The following is a 24,282-nucleotide window of genomic DNA, read 5'->3' as shown; positions in this document are numbered from 1 at the left end:
GCGTATGAACGCTGAGTCATACTGCGAAAGAGGGACGAGAGAGCAAGTATGCTCAGTGTGTGCGCTGCGTATATCCGCTTCAGCGGATACGAGTACAGTGCAGCAGCACACGTACGTACAGCGAGAGAGGCGATATGGCAAGCATGAGTGCAAATACGTCCATGGTGGGCCGTATGCACCAGGCGCAGTCATGTGCCTCTGACAATACAAATTCATATTTTTTATTAAAGAAAATTTCCCATTTTTATTTAATTTCTACAAATTCATGAAATCTTCAGTACAGTGATTCGGGTACATTTATTTTTGAGCCTCATGAAATGCGATGCCATGACGACCTCCTTGGAGGTATTAGGTGGAGATTTTACGTTTCCGTCTGACAGTAATCCGAAGCACTAATGTTTGGCTTGATGCTTTTGCAGCTGAAAATGAGCATAAAATGCACGTGTCGTTTTTTTAAAGTACTTTACTGAGAGCTAGAGAGAAACAAATTATATTTGCTTTCTACAGCACTTGCAAAATTTCCGCCTGGTGACTACTTCGATGCTTAACAACTACAGCAACAAGTGAACGGGCTTCGGGAATAAACAAGACACCACGGTTATCACCAGCCATAAGTTTAAACAGTAGCTTGCCATTGTCCTTTTCACTTCCGGCGGTGGTGACCGACGAACGGATACCACGATGATCGCTGGCCGCTAGTGTATCCGGGGGCTTAAATAAAAGGTGGCGGGCCGACGGAAGGACACCACCAGTGGTGGGAGTATATACAAACGGCCACGGCGCATATTTCCATTTGATAGGCATAACAAATGCGCACATGTGCATTTAGTGGCGGTGACCAACGGTCGAATACCATCTATAAAAATAACGTATTTCTACAGAATAATCCGTGAACATGGATTCCTTCGGTATGCTTCGGTCGACTGTACTGTCCCTTTAGTAATATAAATTTCTGTTAAGTTTGTGGTCATTTCTGTTAAGGATATGGTTATTATAGTCTCGTGTAATTAGGTTTAGCATCATTCATGAGCTGGTTAAGTACGCAGCCATAGTTAACGAAAAAATTGTTAAGGAATTTTGAAGTTTATTGCAAGGTTTGACTAACTAGCAACTACGTTTCAGCTGGTTTTAAGCTTACTGTGGCATTAGCTTCAGTCGATAGCAATATCTACAACCGTTACGCATTTGCACAATTACAACAAAATAATATTACCGTGCAAGTACTCGTATGTACATATACAACGCCAATTCATATGCGGCATTTCGATTCGGTCTGATACAGATGCAAGCTGACTTTGCGAGTGGCCATACTGACTTCCGGCCGAGGTGCGGTGTTGTTGTTATTAATGGACACTAGGAATAATTTTGAAAATGAAGTTAACATCAGAAACCGTATAATTACGTGAAAGGCGGGAGTACTGGCCATTTTTAAGCAGGTTTTTAGCACAAGTTATCATTCAGGTGAACACGTGCACGTTGCGTGAGCACACTTTGTGTTACGTGGGCACACGTTTGCTGGGCCTGCTTGCGGGGGGAAGTCCATAAAGCGAGCTCATGCAGATAAGAGTTCGCATTAAACGGTCGTTGAAAACTTTACAGTATTGCCTTTTTATGTCATTTCAGAGCCAAATAGTTTAAATTGGTCCGGAAGGTCTTTGGGTGCGCATCATCCAAGAATTTTTAAAAGAATCATGTAATGGACTGTGATTCAGAACTTCCGATTCGGGAATATTTTTATGTGCCTATTTCACCAGAGGACTTAGTATTCACAGCTTCCGGCGCAGTCCGGTTACATTGTACCACGCACTCGTAACGCTGTTAAATTGTACCATCGACACTGTGGCGTAGCGCGTCGCTCACAGTCACAGCAGCGGCTCGCAACCCATGCTTTCGTATTTTCCCGCTGACACGGATCGGCTTATTCCTATCAGCGGATGTGACTCGTCAGGACGGCGTGACGTATTTTCGTAAAAGCTCCGCCTTTTCCATATAGTGCAGCTTTCTTGATCTTGTGTGCTCGAGCGGCCAGGCGCGGCTTGCAACCTTGAAATATTTCATCCGCAATAATCGTGCCAAGGGCGAATTTGCCATAGCCTGTCTGGTTATTCATACATATTGTACATACTACAGTTTTGTACAGTCTTGTCTCGTATGCAATTTTGCAGGTCTGCTCTAGGAAAGGTACTCTGTATATATCTCTGTTAGATCCTGCAACATATTGTTTCACTGCCCAATGCATATTTTACCGTTGCAGACAGTTTGTTGAAATCAGTACTGCTTTTTTGAACCGCGGTCCGACATCTGTTTTCGTATTGTAAGTACTGCAGAGGGAAGTGACGGTGCAGAATACAGTATAGAGTATAGACCACAGTGTCACCTGCAGGATAGAGCATATCATTCTGCAATTGTTCAAATCTGTACCATCTTGCCGTACCATTTTATTTATAATATTTCATGATTTTAAATATGCGCTTGCTCATCATGCCCGTTTATTTTGAGTGATCTGCCAAAAAGGATGAAGTTCTACGGTACAGGTAAGAGGTACTGCGGCCGGAATCGGTGTTCTATGTATCAAGAAACATAGTACGTATCTGTACTGACTGTACACACATACCCCTGGAGCGTAACATGATACCCAAAAAAGCTTACAGTAACTGTAGTGTAACTGGCAAAAGCTCACGTAACTCTACAGAGTATAAGCTCATATAAACATCGTCCATGGGGTATAATCGTTAGTCGGGTATAACTCCCAACCTTGTGCCGTTATGGAAAATAAACTCAGTGTTAGAATTCCTTCGTCACGATTTATTTGCTGGAAATAGCATAGCATCGATACGTACAGAAATATTATTTCTTGTAGGTTCGAAACATGATGGGCCTTCTCCCCAAAATCAACTACAAAAATCGGAGGTGAAAATCACAACGACTATTTATGGAGTTTTAATATTACAGTAGATTAGAGTCTAGAGACTGGTGCCGCTTCTAGTAGCATTATGAATTATGCTGCGAGGGACGCGGATTCCCCCCAACCGCTGCCGCTCCTAAGCAGCCAATTAAGACGAACTCCGAAGGGCGGAAATCCTGAATGTCATCTTGATGCCGAAATGTCCAGTTCCCGCCCGGATGCAAGCGCCATACACTGCGGTATAATGCCAAACCACCCGGCCGATTTTGCAGTTGAACCGATTGCGTCGCCTGGGTGTGCAAATCGCTTCACTGAAGCAACGGCTGCGAGCGTCCATTCCCGGGACACTTCCGACCTCCCGCCAAAAAAGGAACAAGAAATCGTCGACGAATTTGACAATGGTCGCACCTGCTCTTACCTTATGCGAAAATTCGGTTTGTCGCGCCACTGCATTCGCCAGCGGCTGCGCGCAGCTGGGAGACCGGTTATTTTTCGGGAAAGGGATCGAAAGCGGTACGAAGCGTTGCGGCCGACTGTTCTCCAGCTGTTCCAGCAGCGCTGGTCTATACGATCCATAATGCGTCAGACGAAAACGTCACGGTTGCTGGTGCAAAATATAATAGAAAATGCCAGTTCATCTCTCACAAAACCGCGACACCGGTCGAGATCGATCTACGAGCCGGCGTCAATCTGTTCTCCTTCGAAATCACCGGCTAAGGACCATCGTAACGTGGTTACGAATCAGGGCGCTTTTGTGCGCAAACAACGTCCCAACGAAAGACGGGATCCAAGGAATGGTCGCCAACAGGATCAAACCGCGCAAGAGGATGTGCCGTCGCAGAACTCCAAAAGCGCGTTAGCTGAAGGTACCAAAATGTTTCAGGATGACGGGATGTGCGAAAACGAATTCCCTACTACAGCAGCTAGGGAGATCCAGGAAAACATCGAAACGAATAAAAACCGGAACGATATGTCAAAAAAATACATTTCTTCTCACTTTCGTGAAAACTACTTTTCAATAAGTTATTAATAAAACCGCTTTAATGATTTGTTGCTAGCTGCAGTTTTCGTACACCAAAAATTACAGACCAAATAGGAGGGCCAATACCGAAAGTATTAGGACATAAAGTTTTACAAAAACGTGATTTCGGAGTGCGCGAAAGCGGAAGTTTAGTGTATGTATCCCATTTTTGCCACCATGTACCGGGCCATTTCCCTTAGGTTGTGCCAGCCTCGTGAAGAAACCCTCGCCTGATATAATTATAACCGCTTTAATAATGATACACTTAGTACAAAAAAGTATTTTAAGCATCCATCGGATTATGATCAGATTAATACAAAAAGTGAAGGTACCATTGACGATATGTACATAAGTTATATACTGTATTTACACAAGTTTAAGAGCCACCAAAATGGCGGAAGCCGTAAACAATAGCGCGCGGCTTCTTTGAAGTTCAAAAAAGCCGTCGGATATTCTGCGCGCACCCGGACTTTTTTGTGGCTCTTAAACTTGTGTAGATACAGTACGTAAATAGTATTGTAATAACCGCATTCTTTAAAAGTTTCTAATTTATATGAAAACGTAAACATATCTTTTTTATTATTCAGTTCGCAGAAATCAGATGGAAGCCGATATTTTGAAAGCTGGCTTCGAAATCGACACCGCATCTGAACAACGCTCCTTGGACCAACAAAAGGAAGATGAAAAAATTACGGAATATTCCAGTATTTCGCTGAACAGATGCAAGGGGACTGCTTCCGAGATATCCGTGTGTCAGTCACTAAATGCGACCCCGAGCCGCAGCAGCGCTAGGTATCAGTGCCGGATGTGCCATCTAATCTGGGATGAACAGGAAGCATTCCTGTCACATTTGGCCGGCACACAGCATGAGCAACTCTGTGCCGCCGGGATTTTCTTATACTGTATGTACAGGTTGTCTGTTTAAAACTCGAAAACCGGCGAAGATGGGCAAGCACGTTATAAAATACCAATGGGAAAATACGCTGCACGACTACTGCGTTCATGCGGTGAAATCTGGTCAATAACATTGGTGATATGTATAAAAGTTTTCACAATTTATGAATTTGTTACTGGAGCATCATTTGCGCATTCATTGATATATCCTTATCACTTCCTTGAGCGCCAAAAAGGAGCGACATAAATATATCGGGCATAGCAAACCCGTATTGTTCATACACTATAACGGAAATGTTAAAATAAAACCCTCATTCACCGTAAACTGTTTCCGCTGCATCGAGCTGGTTAAAACTTTTTCTGGATCTCGCTTTCGGCGAGATACCTATTAAGAAATTCAAATCCTGTTTCACGAACTGTAGCCTGAAATTGAACCGGTCGTTGTTGGCACCAGATACAGATTAATTCTTCGTGTACAGAGCCGTTCACACAGGGTAGATGTACTAGGAAACGCCCAGTTGCACGCATTTGCAGCTGGACTGATATTGTGATTGTTATTGGATTGGCTTACCAGGGCATGGTCATCGCCTTTCCTCTCAGAAAAATTTCGCTTTTTGGTATGATATATTTGTAGTACGTCTATGGCAAGTAATGCATTGCCAATACATAGGATAACGGTGTCCTCAAAATATTGGGTTTTGACCACGCCCATTGGATCGTTGTCGATGCAACTATTCTAGGCATTCCCGTGACACATACTATGATTTTATTACTATCTTCAGACAAAAAACGGAATTTTTCTGAGAGGAAAGGCAAGTGAACATGCCCTGGTTATCAACCTAATGCACTGTTATCTTAATTATGCAGCCAGTTTAACTTGTAAGTGCCGTTAATAAATGTGTTGTTTGTGAGCAGCCTGGAGTAATACCATACTTCTGAGTTCTAGGTATTTCTAATACAGAGCTGTAGCGGTAATAGCTAATAGTAACCCTGTCGAAGTAAGCCTTCATCTTTAACTTCAGTCGAAAGCAATGTAATTTATAGGTTTTCGGAATACGAATATCAGTACTCCAAACAATAACGCGTGGTGCCTACAATATATGTGTGACCGGAACTCGGAAAGTATCTGTAGGTACGTACACCTTCACGTTATATTGCACCTTCACGTGGGCACCTTCATGTTAAAACGCGTACAAGTAAGCTGACCCTCAAGCATGCACATATGTGCAAAGTAAACAGCCCGCTCCGGAAGATATGGGCTGGCGAAGACAATATCCCGCTTCGCGTCGATGATTTTATCTGGCTTTTATGGAAAGCCATGCTAAAGGATATTGGTCGTGCAAAAATGGGATAATATAGGGGGAATTTAACTGCTGTGGCCAGCACTCCCTGTACTTGCTGCCGTCACCCGCCTGGAGTGTGACGTTACGGCAATACATATGGTTAAATCAGGCGCGGTACATAAGCACCATGTTTAGCCACAACGTAAAACTCCAGCCGAGTGACGGCAGCAAGTACAAGGAGTGTTTGCCTCTGCAGTTAAATTCCCTTATATATGGAGTACGTATATGATGCGAGCGTCTACTCAAATCCGTTGATCCAAGTCATTTTACATCCAAATAATTTTAAAACTTGCTCTGGATGACCTCTGAACGCGCAGTAACACTAACCGGTTGCAGAATATTACTGAATTAAATTATTGGACAATACAGATCTGTAGTTTAAGCACACTGCACACAGTTCTGTTCCAGCAGCATTTAATCATTTCAAAGCTACGAAGCTGCAACACGTAGTTTAACCTGAATTCAAATCGTAGTCCCCGTTTTCTGAGAATTAAATTCTCCAATTTTTAAATGCAACTTATAAGTCCGAAATTATTTTAAGAATTTTGAGAAGAATCCTGTAAGTTTTGACTTCGATTCCGTACTTCAGATTCGGTAAAGTTTTTATGTGTCGCTTTCAGCAGAAGTTCTAATTAGTTACAGCTTTCCGCGCAGGCCGGTTACAGTGTAGCACTGTAACACACAATTGTAACATATAAGAAAACATCAGAATTAACACAAGAAAACCATAATTAACATACTGTAACACTGTAACACACAATTTTAACACACAGCACATAAGTTAGCTTAAGAATTAACCTAAGAAAACATAAGAAACATTGTATATTAACACTGTTCCGTAGCGCACCGCGCGCAGCAGGGGTTCCAGCTCATGCTCTGATTTTTTCCCGCTCACACGGGTCGGCTTATTCTGATCAGCTGATGTGACTCGTCCAGACGGCGCACCATATTTTCGTACACTCCGCGCTTTCCACGAGATGCAGCTTTCTTGATCTTGTGTGCTGGCGTTCGTGATCGTCCGGGCGCGGCTAGCAACCATGAAATATTCATTAGCAATAATCGTGCCAAATGCGAATATACGGATAGTACGATAGACCTGCCACTGATATGATTATACAAACTCAATGCAGTGTTATAATGCAGTTGTAATGCAGTTATTCAAGTCCACTCTGGGAAATGCAACAACGCATATAATCTCTACTCGAACCAACAACATTAAAATTATCTCGATGCGCAATATCCCGTTGCTCTGTAGTTAGCTAAAGTTAGTACTGCATTTTTCAGCCGCGGTCCGATTTCCGTTTTTGCATTGTAAGTATTCTATCTGCAGACGGAAGTAGCGGTGTAGAAGCGAGTATAGACTGCAGTGCTAAACTTGCAGAGTGGAGGATATCAATCTACATTTGTTTAAATCTCAACCAACTCGCCGTGGAATTTTATTTACTGTATCATTCTCATTTTATATTTTTACACTTGCTGATTATGTCCGTTTTATTTTGAGTGCTCCGCCAAAAAGGATGAAGGCTACAATACAGGTAATGCGACCGAAATTTATGCATGCGATTGTTTGTTTCTCACCATCAGCATTAAAAACATATTAAGTACATAAGTAACAAATGATTTAAAAATTACTGAAAAATTAAACCGGCAGTTCATATAGGCTGCATGATTACGGAATTACGTTTTACGTTATTATGCACCCGGGTCACGGACTCAAGGGTCGCAAAGTTATTTTTATATCATTAATTTGTTAAGTTCAAATCGCGACATTACAGTCATAATTCCATTAAACTACGGCCATCATTGCACAGTTAAGAATTAAAAAAACAACCAAAATCAGCATTATCAACCAGTTTGTTCTTTCCCGGTAAAGTTCCCAAAACAGCCGCGGCGTTTCCTTTAATAATTGCGAGGCTAATAAATAATTCCGGCTTTCCGCTTGGTGTGCCGCTGCGCCCGCTGCCTTTGCTTTTTTTTCATTAATTTAGATTAATTACATTCTATATCATTAGTTTGGATTTATTATCGTTGGCTTTGTAATTATTGTAATAACAAATATGTAAGTATACAAACGAAGGGTGCTAATTTTCGTTTGACATTCTTTATGCTATACTGATGCTTGTATTAACCGTCTATCGAATTGTCGTTTTTTCTAGAAGTTCAAAAAACCTCAAAAAATGCAACTCAGAGGAATTGTTTTCACTGTTTATCGCGATAACCCTATACTGTAGCCTAGGGTTGTGGATATCCAAGACTTAAGGGTTGGATACACGATATATCCTGATTTATCATGGATATATCCTTTCGTATCCGGATATATCCTGTCTAACTAAAAAATTATTTTTAAATAATTTTTTGTCTCTAGAATAACAAGGAGGTGCAATGACTGCAATCGCGGTGACACTACTTGTAATTACACGTTGTAACATTTAGACCTGGTCCCGAATTCGAAGCGAATCTCGTTGCGATACAGCAACTCCACCTCGCGAGGTGGCTTCGCGTACCGTATCTGTAGGCGTGGCCACTGCAAACAGCCACCTCGTGTGGTTGAGCAACCGTACCATAACGAGATTCGCTTTGAATTCGGGACGAGGCCTTAAAAAAATTATATCTATTCTGTCTACAGTAGGCAAGTCGAAGAGTACTTTGTTCATAAGCACTGTAGCATTTCCTTTAATAAAACTGCTAAATGCTAAACAAAAGCCTGTAGACAAATTTTCCGCCGATGAAAAGTTTGCTGTATTCTTGCGGAATCAGGTTACAATTTTTAGAACCGCTCCGCTCCGCGAAGCGATTGATGCCAACAGACCTGCGAAGGGGCCGCCAATACGAATCCGTATTGTTAGTGTAAAATTGAAAACAAAGGTCTATTTATGTATGTACTCGTACAACGCATTGCGGCACTATGATACAAAACATTATTTATAATTAGGATGGGTAACTAGCCAGGCATTTTCAGTGCCAAATTCAAAGCGAATTGCTGCAGTAATTAATACTAAGTCAGACATAAAGCGAGAAATTTGTAATGTTCCGCGATTATTGTGTGAATTTATTAGCTTTACTTGTGATGAGTTTAGGAGCTTTATGAATTTATGAGCTTTACCCGAGTGAAGCAGCTTGTAAACAAAACGTTGGTTGACCGTGAAACCACCGGTAGTTGAAGGTTTATAGTGACTTGCACAGCCCTTCATCCAACGGTTAGCCCAACGTTTGCTGAAGAGTCTGGGACCGTTGGAGCACAGTCAAAATTCGTGCACGGAAAACCGGTGGGCCTACGTTATCCGACGCAAAGTACAACGTGATTTCAAGGTTTTTTCAATGTTTGTTTTTTGTTTGCGAAAGCCGTTTCTACCGTACCACTACCGTTGAACAACCGTCAATTTTACCATATTTTATTATGATTTTCCTGGCTTCAAGCCTGCTCAACAAACGTTTCCGTAACAGAAATTAATCCACAGTTTTTGGCTTTGTGCCTACAAAATAAAAGCAACCGTAACAAAAAATAAACATAAAATCATTCCACCTTGCGATAGAGCACAGAAAGGAATCAGATGGATATCGCTCCTTAGCCTAATTGTTTTTGTTATCTAGCGTAGATTCTTTGGCTAAGCTTTTATTGTTCTGATAAACAAAATGCAAGCTATATCCAAGCATATCCGGTGTATCCAAAATATCTTATAATATCCCAAAATATCCGTATCCTGCCGGCTGGCCTTGGATATGGATATGATATTAGGATATTTTGGATATGGATACACTTTGGATATTGGATATGCAACATCCTTACTGTAGCCCGTCACTAGCCGCTAGACGAAATGGCTCAACTTTTAGAATTTAGATCCGACAACGGCGACACGTTACGTAGAACGTCAAGCTGCGTGCGCGCTGCTTTCCGTACACCAGACTCTGAGGTGCCAGTTCATCTAGCGGCTACAGTAATTCTTATGCAACGCATGGTTACGCAAATACTGCTGAAATAGGAAGATCATCTGAACAACCATTTACGAATTTACCACTGTCAAGGAATATTTTGACATTAATTTTGTTTTTCGCTCGTACAACTCTAATCATGAGTCATGACTGATGGCCGGCATACAAACAATTTTACCCTTATCCGAGTGCGGCCATAAAAAGTCCCAACAATTATTAACATGGTGCACTGCGCTGGGGGGGTAATGCAGAAAGTGCACCTGGCGACTTCCCAAAAAACACCGATTTGTTTACTTCATTTTTGTTTCAGTGTTACAGTTAAAATGCGGTTTCTCAGTTTTCGTGCTTCCTGATTGCTGTAAATACGGCAACACGTTTACCGCCTTTTGTGTGTAGAAAACAAACGAGAAAAACCTCTGCGCGAAATAATAGCGTGACCTGAATCTATCCACGCGTGACGTGAAATTAATCTATCCACAAGAATTACCCCAGTTTTTATTTTAGAAATTGGCAAATTAATTTGTGCTTCCGGGCCATCCTCTTAGTCCACCAATTTTCACAAAACAGTTCATGAGAAGCACAAGCCTGTGCATGATTTTGTTCCACTTTTAAGCTACTGTATGTTGCGAATATTGCTCTTTTGAATAAGACTAACATACTATCAATTAAGCAGTAGGCGGATCCAGCGCATACCAGTACAAATAAGAGACCGCCACTTTGTTCAGCCATTCGGTACAAGGTAAAAAAATTGATGTCCTGGACAATATATCGTGCTTGGAGTAAGAATATTTATCAAGAAGTTGATAGCTTTATGGGCAGAAAATAAAAGGTTTTATCGTGTCTAATACCCTTTCTAGGAAATGCGTACTATATGGTAGTAATACGTATTTGTACTGCAGCATAATATAATGCCAGGCAGTGTTCGTATTTTAACGGTTTAGCTAAATCCAGGTTAGTTACCGGTTACCGAGCTAAACGTACCCCTGAAGCGTAACTTGGTACCCAAGTACTGTAGCTTAATTAGTGTACAGAGTACCTCTTTTAAAAACTTGCATACTTCCATAGTATGTGTATACATATTCCATGGTAGAGTAAATGAGGGCATTACTAGAAACTTTGTGCAGTTATGGAAAATGAACCTACTGTTAGAATTCAGTCGTCACGATTAACACTCGTCCTCGTCCATGTGCCTGAGAGGCACATTTAAGTAATCATTCAGAAATTCAGGCAGTTGACTTCTTCCTACCTAACCTGAATTCCTCGGAAAGGTTGTTTGCTTATCACTTACTAAAACAGTTAGTAAAAATAATGAACGGAAAACTTTAGAACTACGAAATCCAACAGCTTCCGGTTGGTGAAGTTGAAGTGAACAAATGGCAGCCTCCCAGTGTGAAAGCATGATTTGGATATGTTGCGAAAGATTTTGCGAAGTCCTCACTTCTTTTCAGATTCAGTCAGCCGATTCAACAGCAACTCTTTCTACTTGCGTCCTTAATGAAAAGGAAGAACTAAGCGTATAAAACATTTTAATGAATATCAGACCGTTTTACACCAGATTGGGACGAACCCATGGGCTGCGCCTGCGCGGCACACAAGATGACTCCGTGTAATTAAAGTTTCAGTGTATGTATCCCATTTTTGACGGTATATACCGGGCCATTTTCCAGAATTGGCTGAAATAGCATTCCAGCAATACGTAATAATATTTCTTGTAGGCTTGAAAGGTTGAGGTTCCGGTGTGTGGCCTACTCCATCAAATTAACGTTACAGAACGGAAGTGGAATTGCAACGATTATTACGGAGTTCTCTTCTTAGATTAGACAACTGGTGGATCGTGTAAAATCGCATTATAAATTATACTGATTGGTACGGGAACTCCCCGGAAAAGCTGCCGTTCGTAAGCAGCCAAGACGAAATCCGAGGGTTACAAATCCCTAAGACAATCATGTTGCGGGCGAATTGCCCACTTCCGCTACCGGAGACTAGGGAATTGCATTGCAGTGCAATGCCAAACCACCCGGTGGATTTACCAGCGGAACCAAATGCGCCGCCTGGGTAGGCAAATTGCTTCACGGGTGCAACGGCTGCGAGCGTGCATTCCGGGGGTAATTTTGACCTCCCTCCAACAAACGAGCAACAGATCCTGGACGAATTCGACAATGGTCGCTCGTGTTCCTACCTAATGTGGAAATTCGGGCGATCGCGCGACTTCATTCGTCAGGTCCTGCACGCAACGGGGAGGCCGGTAATCTTTCGGGAAGGGGATCGGAAGAGGTACGAAGCGTTGCGGCCGACTGTTGTCAAGCTGTTCCAGCAGCGCTGGTCGATACAAGCAATAATGCGTCACACTAAACGTCAAGGCTGTGGGTGAAAGTATTATAAGGGATGCCAGTTTACCTCTTATACCTGTAACACCGCGATACCGATCGATATCGATCTATGAGCCAGCGTCAATCAGCTCCCCCTCGAAATCTCCAGCAAAGGACGAATATAAAGTTATCACGCTTACGAACCTCGGCGCTGTTTTGCGCATCTCACGTCCCAACAAAAGACGGGATCCATGGAATAGACATCAACATGAGCAAATCGGACAAGCGGATGTACCATCGCAGAGCTCCGGAAGCGCATTAGCTGCCGGTGCCAGCACTTTTCAGGATGATCGAAAGAACGAAAGCGAATGCGATACTACAGAAGGTGCGGAGATTAGTCAGGAAGAAACCGCAGCCAATAAAGACCGCAGCGGTATGTCCAATGAAATTCCTCGAAATTTCGGGAAAAGTAATTATAAATAAGTTATTATTAACACCGCCGCAACTATAACTTGCCAAATGTGCTTTACCTACGTCACAAATTGCGTAGCAAATCTGCAGGTTAAGATCGAAAGCACAAAAAAGAGCAAAGCGGGTTCGTTTAAGGTGTAGACTCGTTAAAAAAGCCTTCTGTGCGATAAAGATTCTATAATCTATACTGTAAAGATAAAAGAATGGTGCAGTAAAATTATCTTAAGTGCCGAAGCAAGCATTAGTTTACATATGAATACGAATACTGGACTTTATAGCCAATCTTACGCAAACAAGGTTTCTACTTATCGTTAGTGTTTTGCTCTATCGCAACAATTTTCCAAAAAACAGGAAGGTAAACTAGCAATATACAAGAGCTACACAGTTTTATGTAACAAAGGAACGTGCTGCTCTTTTATTGACCGTCTCTTTTATTCTGCTCTTTTATTGCTCTTTAATTAAACTACATAACAACCGATAATCACAAACAAGTAAATAATAAAACAAGCCCAGCACGGATGAATAATGTCTTAGGATTTCGAGCATGTAAAAAGGTTAACTGTATATGTATTAAATAATGGCACGATGTCTATTACATTAAGGAGGCACGAACAAAATAAACAGACGTGAGCAGTACCTGTTATTTTGCTTATTCGCAGTTCGCTAATTTCAATGGCAATTCGATATAATAACACATAGTAACAATCTGGACATTTACAGTTAGCCCATGTTAAGCTAATGGCCACCATGGTAACAAGCTTATGAGTGACCACTGGACTGTGGGTAGTGGGCTTTCCAGAAAATTGATGATGCAGGAACACTCTCGACACTGAGAGGAATCTGTAGCACTTTAGAGCGGGCAGATTGGATGTGTGGAACGCGAGAAAATTGGTTACAACGGCAAAGTGTCGAGGACCCTGGTTACGTAGTTAGTATTCATATAATAACATGCAATTGTGCTGGCAAACGTTGTCATGCATGCCTGACACATAGCTGAACAGTGTGATAATAACCGCATGTTTTGAAAAAAAGCCTTTTTTATAATAAAATGAATTATTATGTTTTTACCGTTTAGTTCCCAGAACTCATATGAAACCGATAACCCAAAACCAGGCTTGGAAACAGACAGAGCATCTGAACAATGTTCCTCCGACCAACGAAGGCAAGAGGAAGAAATTACGGAAAATTCCAGTAATTCGCCGAACAGATGCGAGGGGGCTGCTTCCGAAATATCGTCGTTTCAGCCACAAAATGCGACCCCGAGCCGCTGCAGCGCTAAGTATCAGTGTCGAATGTGCCATCTATGCTGGGACGAACCGGAAGCCTTCCTGTTACATTTGGCCGGCGCAGAGCATGAAGAACTCTGTGCCGTCGGGATTTTCTTGTACTGTACAGGCTGTCTGTTTAAAATCCGAAAACCGGCGAAGATGGGCACACACATTATTAAATATCAATCGGAAAATACGGTGCACGACTGTTGCATTCATGCTGTTAAATCTAGCCACTGAACTGGTGGTACTTCTATAAAATTTTTCACGTTTTCTGAATTTGTTGCGCGCGCGCATTGGCGCTACATTCATATCAGTTCCTTAAGCTCCGAAAAAACCTGCCAAATTGATCTGACATTGCCAAGGCGTATTCCTAATGTAGTATATTACGTAGACATAAACAAAGCCCACATCCGTCGTAAATTGTGTCCTTTGCACCTAGATAATTAGAAGTTATTCAGGATTACTTGCTCCACGCCGGCGCTTCTGTAACAGCTGCTCAGTATGGCTTCTCAACGTTGCCACTGCTTATAATTTTTGGGAGTAAAGAACAAACTTCAGGTAAAGCAAAGAAAATTGTTCAACTAACATTTTTTTCGTAGTCTAAGAACCACTTTCTTCAACATTCCCTATCTTTATTTCAATAATAACAAAATCACAGCCGAGCTGAGAAGAAAAACAACATCGGGCACTAATCATTCCCGATCAGCCAATCTAAAAGCTAAAAAAACGTCCTCGTTGTCTCGCATCTCATTAAATGTTCCGAGGACAGACACCGCACTTCCGCGTTGTATCTCGGTGCTGATTCTCTGACGCAAAAACTCTCCCGACCGAGGGTTACCACTACATTCGCAAATCTTTTTTGACAGATCTTTGAAAAATTTCTTGGTTAGCGGTCCAAAGGTTCCCGTAGTTTCAAAAGCCAGAGGTTGTACGACGTATCGATCCGCGAACTTTCTTCAACTATCCAGAACAGTGCCTGCTTACTTATACCGACACCCCAAACGGTAGGAAGCCAGCTCACATTTCGTGACCTTTGACTAATATTCTCTTTTTTTCGTTTATGTAAGAGTCTGACGAGATTTTTATAAAATGGGAAAATTTGCCAAGACATACGTCGGTCCTTAACCGCGACCTGAACTGGGCCTACCATGAGATCATTACGGAGGCCGTGTTCGTGTTGTGGATCGGTTGCCATCTGTCCCTTAAATTTGGTACGCGCTTTTTCGCGGAATGGAAAATAACGCGTATCGATCCCGACCGTTCCACGAGTTTCGGCCGTTTTCTGGGGGTGCCGGTGCCGGTTGCAGAATTGTAAGCAGAGAAACGATTTTGCTTTAAAAATACTAGCATCTGCGTGAAAAACTTGTTGTATTCCTTATTCGTGAACTTCGTTTAGTTATGCCGCAGTTCAGCAAGTTTCTAATTTTGCACCTGCTGGAAGTGGACGCTGCCAGTAAGCTTGCAAATAATGTGCTGTTGCTGTGTTTTCCGGTTAAGCCCAGTGGTTAATGATTATTTCAATTTTTTGCGCAGTCCTAGTTGTTTTCATACTTAGGTTCACTAGCCGGTAAATCATACTATAGATCTGCTTTATTGTATATTGTGTTTTATTGCATAATTATGTTGTATTCTTTTGGGAATACGATTTTTGGAATTTTGGAAATACTCGTATTTTCTTTTTGCTGCATACGATTTTATAGAGGCTGCAAGAAAAAAGGCAGTTACCAGGAGTTTTCAACGAAACAGTTTTCAATAAGATTTTGAGTTACTTGGCAACGCTAACGCATTGTTAATAAAATACAGTACTTGATACATTTACTTGGTACATACTTCGAAGAAATAGTAAAGAAGAAGTAGTCGAGGAAGCAGTCGTGACTGCGTTCCAATAATTTTACTAGCACATGCCCGAAAATACCGCGTCCTAACACTTCCCGCATTTATACATTTTTAAACGATTACTGGTAAATCAATTCGCATCCATTTATAATTTTTGCATGTAGCTAGCGTACTCTGTATGTCACCATAATTGTGTACTATTTAGACATCCACGGATTCATAGCCTGCGTCTCCAAGCATAAATGTAACATTGCCTCTATGTTATGACCGTTACCGTTGTTCTGGTAGGCCGATGTTTTACTAAAGTGTCTTAATAAAGCCAGTTTTTCCCATGGACAATATCGGTTTTTGCATCTGACGCCAATACATTTAAATGAAATTTTCCATTACGTCGGGAAAACATGACGAACGCCGTTCATACCGCGTTTCGCAAGTTTGCGAACACTAGTAGGTAGAATTAGGAGTAGAGGTTTGCGAGCACTAGTAGGTAGAATTGGGAGGGCGGCTATATTCAAGCTGCTTTGCCCATTAATATATCAAATTTATATTATTTATTTTATTATTGTAATAATAATGTCATATTTCTGTATGTTGTATTGCTGTAAGCAGAGAGTGCGCCTTTGCAGACTCACAAACCACAAAAACCAGAACTGGATTCGTTCTGTTCCTTTCCGGAGGACTGTGTGTCTTCTACTATAACATGCTGTCAGGGGAGAAAACCTCCGATCCAGCCTTCCAGCCTTCAATCAAAAATTACAGCCTTCCGGTGATGGAAACGGTTTTCCAGGCAAATTCTACTGTCACCCAAACCATCACGGAACATCACATTCTTTTCTGGACGAAGTTCTTCGGCGGTGCTGTCACACCCTCCCATACCATATACCAGCAAGCGCTCTTCGGCATCACGCGATGCCCATACTCCAACTGTGTCGTGTCGGACAACCGAAGTCGTTTGGCGCAGAGCGATGCTATCGTTTTTCATGAGCGCGATCATTTATGGGATGACCTGCCAGCGGAACGCCGGTCGTCCCAGTATTATATCTTTTTTTTCTTGGAAACGCCGGTACATACGTGGGGCAACCTGGATGCGATTCGGGATTTTTACAATTTGACCTTCACATACCGTCTGGATTCGGATATCGTATCAGATTTATACTACCGCACTTTCCAGCCGACGGTGTGGAACAGCAGTAGCGAACTGGATCAACTACTACGGAATAAAACGGGGCTGGTCGTCACATTCGTATCCAATTGTTTCTCGGTGCCGAGCCGCCGCGACGTGTACACGGCCACCCTAGCACAGTACGTTAGCGTAGACGTGTACGGCGATTGCGGCACAAAACAATGCAATATCAGTACGCCGGAAATCTGCGATAAACTGTTGGTGAACTACAAGTTCTACCTTGCATTCGAAAACAGGTCAGTTGTTTCCGTAAAATAGTCAGAAATTTAAGAGGCGCGGGTGACGGTCCTAAATTCTGAGGCAGTATTCGCTGTTAAACTCAAGACATCATTTCTTTCGGTCGGACCAACAGGCTGGCTGACGGTCTGACCATCATTTTCTTATATTTTAAGCCGCTATTCAATTTGGCCGGTGAATAAAACCATTTTTCTCATTCTGCAAATCGGTTTTTGCGGTGCATGTTGCTCGGCGATGTGTTGGTTTCTAACACAAGGGGCGAAACCAGGCATCTTCCACCGTTTCCCTGTATTGGTGCCCTCACCCGCCTGGAGTATGATGTTACGGCAGTTACCTAATATGGTTTAAATAAATCTGGCGCGGTACATACCTAAGCGCCATGTGGAGCCACAACGTCCCACTCTAATCGGGTGACGGCAGCAGTACAGGTGGACCGTGGAAGATGCCTGGTTGTGTCCCCTATGTACAGAGCTCGTATATAAGGGGCCACACCATTTAAGTCGAACCAGTTCACGGCACGGCTGCCGTCACCCGACTGGAGTGTGACGTTAGGGCAGTACATGTGGTTAAATCCGGCGCAGAACATAAGCGCCATGTTTACGCAGGCAGTACATAAGCGCCGTGTTAGCCACGTCACACCACAGCTGAATGACGGCAGTTGAACATGAAAATGGTTTGAGTAAAGCGGTTGTCCCCTTATATATTGCTACCTGGTAGGAACGCACATGGCAGTGTGCTGCTACAGTGGACGACAAAATGAAGTTGACGAGGCGCGACCGCACACTGGCCGGTCGATTTCAACTTCTTTTTGTCGTCCACTGTATGTGGTATATGCTCTGTATGTTGGGCCCGAAAAGTTTGGACCGCGCCGCAACTTAGCAGGTCTTGTTTTTAACGTAAAATTTAAAAAAATTGTTTTTACATTCTCAATGACCAATTATTTTCAAGTAATCTCAATCACTGTTTATCATTATGCAATACTGCAGGGGAGTAAATCTGCGCAGCTGCACAAATAAGTAAACCATAGCGATAAATGCCACGATCATTGTACAAAGGTTCGAATACAAAATATGAGAAAGTATTTACAGCATTATGTGGCATCGAATTTACCCGAAGCTTGGGAACGGTATTTCTGATAAGGGCACTTTTCCTATTATTGCAGTATATGCAAGGACTATGTCACCGAGAAAGTTAACCGCGCCTATAACAACGGCGCGGTGCCGGTCGTATACGGGGGAGCCAACTATTCCGCCCTGTTCCCGCCGCATTCCTTCATTAACGTTCTGGATTTTGACAGTCCGAAGGCCCTTGCCGATTATCTTGTCTTCCTGAGCACCAACACCACCGAATATCGCAAGTATTTTGAGTGGCGGATGAGCGCCGTTACAGCGCGACTGGCAGTGGAATTTACTGAGATCTCGTGGTGCCGGCTCTGCGCGATCCTTAACACGCGTCAACCACAGCGCAGGATCAGTACGAGCGTCGGGCAGTGGTGGCATGGACAGGGATGGTGCCGAAAGCCGCAAACGCGATACAGGGAATGGTTAAACAACCCGATCCTTCCGGTCGACTAGATTCGTTCGTTGGCCATTCTATTAGTAGAATTTTTGCTTCCTTTTTTTCTTCAGATTTCCGTTGTGTGGTTCTTAATTGTGATATGTAATTATTCGTCTTGCCTTCTGCGGCAACGACCTGCTTATATCTTATTCAATGTCAAGACGCTGTTTAAGTTAAAATTACATTGTGAAAATCCTCTTTGTGAAGAGGAGAAAACCGAATTCTATCAGACGAGGCCCATAGAATATGGATTTTTAATATGGAGTCGATAGAACTAAATATTTAAGCCTGAGTAGGGAAGAAACAATGAAGACTGCGCAAAAAAATCGATATAACTTCTAGGAAAGGCATCATCGGAAAACACCGCACATGATTTGCAAGTTTACTAGTTTGAAATATTTTGAAATATGTTAAATTGTGGCAGAACTAAATAAAATGGGTTCGTTTACGGTAAATAAAACACATTTTTCACTGAGTTTGATCACAGGTGGAAGTACTGTAGAAGGATACGCTAACCCGCCAAATCGCTCCTGGTCGGCAACGAAAAAACTCGAATAACTTTTTTCGTTGCTACCTAGATTTACTCAGTTTTCGCCCAGTAATAGGTGTAACTATTCTTATTACACTGTAGAATTTCGAAAATCTCGTTTTCAGTCTTGCTACCATAGTACTCGTATAAATTCTCCTTAAACCGTTGCCGTTTTAACAAAATTCGCAACCCAGAACATATGTATTACAACAATTTTAAATGCGGTATTTGTCACTGGTCATAAACTCATAACCCAATACTAATCCGTGCTGAGCTTATAGTTTAGATATTAATCTCGACGTTTAAATTTTTCCCATCGATCGATCGGGAAATACTGCGTTTGCGTTACTATAGTATTTGTTTTTTTAGCGGCGATTGCGTACTAACGGTCAGTGGTACGGATACAAGTTATGATTATGAGCAGAAATATGAATGACCGATAGGAGCGAAGTATGATTATGATTATGATATGCATTATGAGTATAACTTACTGAATATGAGTAGGATTATGAGTATGAGGACGATTATGAGTATTAGGTAACTACCTTTCCTACAGACGGACAAGAATAATCGACACACATTTCTATTCGAGTGCACACGGCTGTACGCTGTGCATCGGTAGAGCGATAATTTTTAAGCTAATGGTAAATGTAATTCCGCTTGACATAATTATGGTAGTACGAATGATGCAAATATTGCAAGGGTACATTAACATAAAAGGGTATGTACATAATAATATAACGTGCACATCTACAATTCTGGATTCTATGCCCATGGATTGATTACGGATTGTGTGCTATTTATTTAAAATGGAAGCAGCAGCAGTAGTTTGCGAAATGTTAACAGAACTAGAACGAACTTAAACTTGAGTCAAAATAATTTCGAAAAGAACAGTTGTGGTGAAAATTAAGTATTAAGTAAAAATAAGTCTGCTTCAAACTTGCCAGTGGAAATACATCGTTTAACTGGTTTAAATGCAATGCCGGAAAATATCGTGTACGAAGTGAACGCTAGGGCCAAAAGGTACTATAATGCGCGGAATGAAAGGTTGTGGACCGAGTGAAAGAACGTAGTGGTCGCCAAATATTATTTATCAGCTCGGGCGCAGCCGTTGTGCAGATTTAAACAGTTTGTCAATGGCACTGCGTCCGCCGAACAGTACGTAATAAGCGGTGTGTAGTGTGTGTGTAGTGTGCATCCTGTGGCTGCAGTTACTCGGGCAACTACAAGTGCAAGGGTGTCAACCAGTGCAGCTGGCACGCTAGCCAGCACAGATGGAGATCGTTTAAGTGCTCTCTAGTTTCTACCGATCGGCAGTAATAATTATTGTCCGTACTGCACTCGGTGCAGTTGTCGAATATCCAGTAGCGTTCCGTGGCGGACATCGATCCGCTCTTCTTACTGGTATGACAAAAGACAGAACGATTCCATCCAAGCCTCAACAGCCGGCAGCCGGAGCAGCACACCGAGGCTTTCAATGACCAAGCCGGAATGATTCGGGAGCACCACCAACAACAAAGTGGTCGCCCGTGACGGGCGCTGAACGGACGACGGATGGTCGGGCGATGCTTCCGCCTTGTGTGGGATCTCGTGTGTGCGACCAGCCGCGGAAGACGGATCGAAAAGCAGCATTCCCGTGGCATTCCTTTGAAAGAAAATACGCCCTGAAGGGTAAATGTTTTGGAAAACGGAACGATCTGGACTCACCAGTTAATTATGGAATTACTTACGGTAACTGAGAAAACAGTTAATTCCATAATCTGGGCATTTCCACCTGAATATTTCGTGCAACTGCATCAAATGCGTGCCGTTCATCCACAACCCCCAAATCCTGCCGATGCAATACGCAGCCAGCATGCAAAAGCACACAAACGTCGCCGGGAAAACCGCTTCTTCGCCACATTGTCGGCCGAGACACAGGCAATAGTCAGTCCAGCCACAATAACTACCGGTAACGCGGAGAAGACCGCCCACAACGCCACGAACACGCTCAAACCGGCATAGAGGAGAAGGGAATTAAAACCAACGAATCGCCAAGCGAATGCATCCGGATCTCGTTCCGGCCAATCGTCGTCGGGATCATCGTTGTCGATGTAGATAGTCGAACTGTAACCGAGCCAGGTTGTAATGCGGTGGCAGTGGTGGAGATGTTGCGTACAACGGGGAATTCGCCAGTGGCGAGTGACCCAGACGGAACAGCCGAGGGAGACGCCGAGGAGCACGGTGATGACAGGGATAGCGCAGGTGCCAGAGTAACCGGCAGCAACTCGCGCCGGGCTCGCCATCACCGTCGTGGTGACGGTTTCCACTGTGGAAGGTGTCCAAGAGGAGACAACGTTATCCCACACGCAGCCCGTTATATCCTACCAAAGGGAAATAACCCGAAATCAAAATCTGCGTGCAACCATTTCTTAAATTTCTGTCTGCATAATTAAAAATATGCGTTGCTGTGTCACATCTTCACAGTTTCTATATTTTTTTAATGTCACATCATCTGAGTTGATTCCGTAGGATGTGCCTATGTAATGCTACTAACTCGTTTTTAATGGGCGTCTACCACCGCCGTCCAGTAATTCGTAAGGTGTAGCGATCCAGAAATCAACGGTCACCGCCGCTCCACAAATGATTCTCGCGGCCCGTTGAATGGACATGGAGGTACTAGCTACTCTAGCTAGCAGGCTACGACATGAACTTCTCACGCTGTAACACCTGGCCTAGCCCTAGTCTGCAGCTGATGAGCAGCTGCGCTTAGGAACAGTGCTGTTCACGAAAGACCGCCAACGTGCTAACATAACGTTCGTGGCTCGTCGACAATCTCATCGAGGATAGCCAGGTGCGCCACGTTAATGGTGTCGTTTCCGTAAACTTCTATTAAACGGTCTGTAGTTTCATCTAATACGGCGGAAATTCTACGGCAAGTTGATTTGCCGTTAGCCCGAAGCACAATGATGGCTAATAATTAAGGATTTACATGTATCTCTACATATGTAACCTAAATCAGATCTATATTGCCACGAATGGGATACACCAGAGCCGGCAAACCAGAAAAGACTGACCAAAGTCAATATTATATTCTGAAAGCCCGGCCGTAGTCGAAAACCCGCTGTACGACTCAGCTAAAATATCCGGTTGTCGTACAAGTGCACTTGCAACATGCGTACGGATATCTGGGTATGGGGTTATGCGTCTTTTTAGTCCTAAGCTGTAATATCGAACGTTATCATTGAGGACATTTCTGCACGAGTGGCGGCCAGTCAAGTGACCAAGCTACCGGTACTGTCCAGTGTACGGGGCCCGTTAGGTGAGCGGGTGACCGAACTACCGGTACCATCCAGTGTACGGGGCCCGTTGGGTGAGCGAGTGACCGAGCAGCCGGTACTGTCCAGCGCAAATAGCCCGTTAGGCAAGTTAGCGGGTGCACAGAGTCCGTTAGGCGAACGAGTGACCAAGCTACCGGTATTGTTCAGTATACAGGACCCTTTAGGTGAGCGGGTGACCGAACTACCGGTACTATCCAGTAAACTGGACCGGATAGGTGAGCCGGTGACCGAGCAGCCGGTACTGTCCAGCGCAAATTTCCCGTTAGGCAAACAAGATAACGGGTGACCGAACAACCGGTACTGTCCAGTGCACAGAGCCCGTTAGGTGAGCGGGTGACCGAGCAACCGGCCCTGTCCAGTGCACAGAGCCCGTGATGCGAACGAGTGACGAAGCTACCGGTACTGCCCACTGCCCAGTGGATGGGGCCCGTTAGGCGAACGAGTGACCAAGCTACCGGTATTGTCCAGTGTACGGAACCCGTTAGGTGAAGGAGTGACCGAACTGCCGGTACTGTCCAGTCTACGAAGACCGTTAAGTGAACGGTTACGGTGATCGTTAGGTTTTTTGCGCTAATACGATGTACCGATTATGTTTCGACGAAATATGTTATTCTAATAAATATTCATTGAAAACTAATTAAGAGAAATAGCCCGTTATATGGCGCCAGAAACGGGATAAATACACTAAAACTTTCGCTTTCGCGCACTCCGAATCACTTTTTTGTAATAATTTATGCCATTCCAAAACCAAATGACTTGCATACATAGTTCTGAAAACCGTTTGCTCGCGCAGCAACCGGTTGCCGAGATATGGCGTACTAAAATGAGTAAAAAGTTTAAATGCATTGTTGCGTACCAAAAGTCTGGTTATTACCCGATCTTGAAACTTTCAAAAATTTTAAAATTCATTTTAAAATTATGTGAAAATGCTATGAACCTGAACTTTCGACTTTATGGCCATGTGTCTTTTATAGCAAAGCTTCAAAAAGATCGGGTAGTAACCAGACTTTTGGTACACAACAATGCATTTAAATTTTCTGCCCATTTTAGTACGCCATATCTCGGCAACCGGATGTTGCGCGCGCAAACGGTTTTCAGAACAATGTATACAAATCATTTAGCTTTCGAATGATATAAAGTATTACAAAAAAAGTGATTCGGAGTGCGAGAAAGCGAAAGTTTTACTGTATGTGTCCCATTTTTGACGCTATGTACCGGGCCATTTTATTTAAAGTGGCTGTTGACCACAAGAAACGCGGAGGCGAAGCCGAGGTTGTTTCTTGTATATTACAATTTACATGTATATACATAGTGTGTACGACACTACGGCTGTAATTTACGGAGTTCATCAATCACAATAATATATCAACTAATGTGACGCACTAGGTCTTCCGTCAGCGCTTCCGCTGCGGAAACCGCCCACGACCATACAAAGTTAATTAGGTTGGGATGAGAAATTAGAAATGATGACTGGAT

General features: G+C 43.0%; 3 protein-coding genes across 5 annotated transcripts in view; all 3 read left to right on the top strand.

Annotated features, from left to right (window-relative positions):
- Positions 1-1,713, top strand: part of LOC129596915 (zinc finger protein 808-like) — a 35,031-nt gene extending 33,318 nt beyond the window's left edge. For both annotated transcript variants that reach the window (XM_055494322.1, XM_055494321.1), the window contains exon 5: positions 1,624-1,713. In XM_055494322.1, coding sequence (XP_055350297.1) covers positions 1,624-1,638 — 15 coding nt within the window. In that variant the 3' untranslated portion in view covers positions 1,639-1,713. The remainder of the gene's footprint in view (positions 1-1,623) is intronic.
- A 33-nt stretch (positions 1,714-1,746) lies between these two features.
- On the top strand, positions 1,747-5,084 carry LOC129596919 (uncharacterized). Its single transcript, XM_055494326.1, has 4 exons — positions 1,747-2,534; positions 2,861-2,910; positions 2,987-3,771; positions 4,514-5,084. Exons 2-4 carry the CDS (start codon positions 2,870-2,872, stop codon positions 4,849-4,851), a joined length of 1,164 nt encoding a protein of 387 aa, XP_055350301.1. The 5' UTR covers positions 1,747-2,534; positions 2,861-2,869; the 3' UTR covers positions 4,852-5,084.
- A 10,274-nt stretch (positions 5,085-15,358) lies between these two features.
- On the top strand, positions 15,359-19,239 carry LOC129596917 (alpha-(1,3)-fucosyltransferase C-like). Of its 2 annotated transcripts, none has more exons than XM_055494324.1 (3): positions 15,359-15,455; positions 16,607-17,399; positions 18,563-19,239. In XM_055494324.1, exons 2-3 carry the CDS (start codon positions 16,681-16,683, stop codon positions 18,972-18,974), a joined length of 1,131 nt encoding a protein of 376 aa, XP_055350299.1. In that variant the 5' UTR covers positions 15,359-15,455; positions 16,607-16,680; the 3' UTR covers positions 18,975-19,239. The 2 variants fall into 2 exon arrangements, with proteins under 2 accessions (XP_055350299.1, XP_055350298.1); XM_055494323.1 differs by lacking the exon at positions 15,359-15,455 and adding an exon at positions 16,016-16,427.
- The last annotated feature ends 5,043 nt before the right edge of the window (positions 19,240-24,282 follow it).

The sequence above is a fragment of the Paramacrobiotus metropolitanus genome, unplaced genomic scaffold (assembly GCF_019649055.1).
Source record: "Paramacrobiotus metropolitanus isolate TYO unplaced genomic scaffold, Prichtersi_v1.0 Parri_scaffold0000098, whole genome shotgun sequence".
Taxonomy (NCBI): Eukaryota; Metazoa; Tardigrada; class Eutardigrada; order Parachela; family Macrobiotidae; genus Paramacrobiotus; species Paramacrobiotus metropolitanus.
This window is presented reverse-complemented; position numbering and strand designations above follow the sequence as displayed.

Excerpts from the sequence above, each read along its gene's own strand:
- LOC129596919 (XM_055494326.1), top strand. The coding sequence starts at position 2,870 with ATGATGGGCCTTCTCCCCAAAATCAACTACAAAAATCGGAG. Across the intron at positions 2,911-2,986 it reads ATCAACTACAAAAATCGGAG|TAGCATTATGAATTATGCTG; the intron begins GTGAAAATCACA and ends TGCCGCTTCTAG. Across the intron at positions 3,772-4,513 it reads CAAAAGCGCGTTAGCTGAAG|TTCGCAGAAATCAGATGGAA; the intron begins GTACCAAAATGT and ends TTTATTATTCAG.
- LOC129596917 (XM_055494323.1), top strand. The coding sequence starts at position 16,382 with ATGACGAACGCCGTTCATACCGCGTTTCGCAAGTTTGCGAACACTA. Across the intron at positions 16,428-16,606 it reads TCGCAAGTTTGCGAACACTA|ACTCACAAACCACAAAAACC; the intron begins GTAGGTAGAATT and ends GCGCCTTTGCAG. Across the intron at positions 17,400-18,562 it reads TACCTTGCATTCGAAAACAG|TATATGCAAGGACTATGTCA; the intron begins GTCAGTTGTTTC and ends CTATTATTGCAG.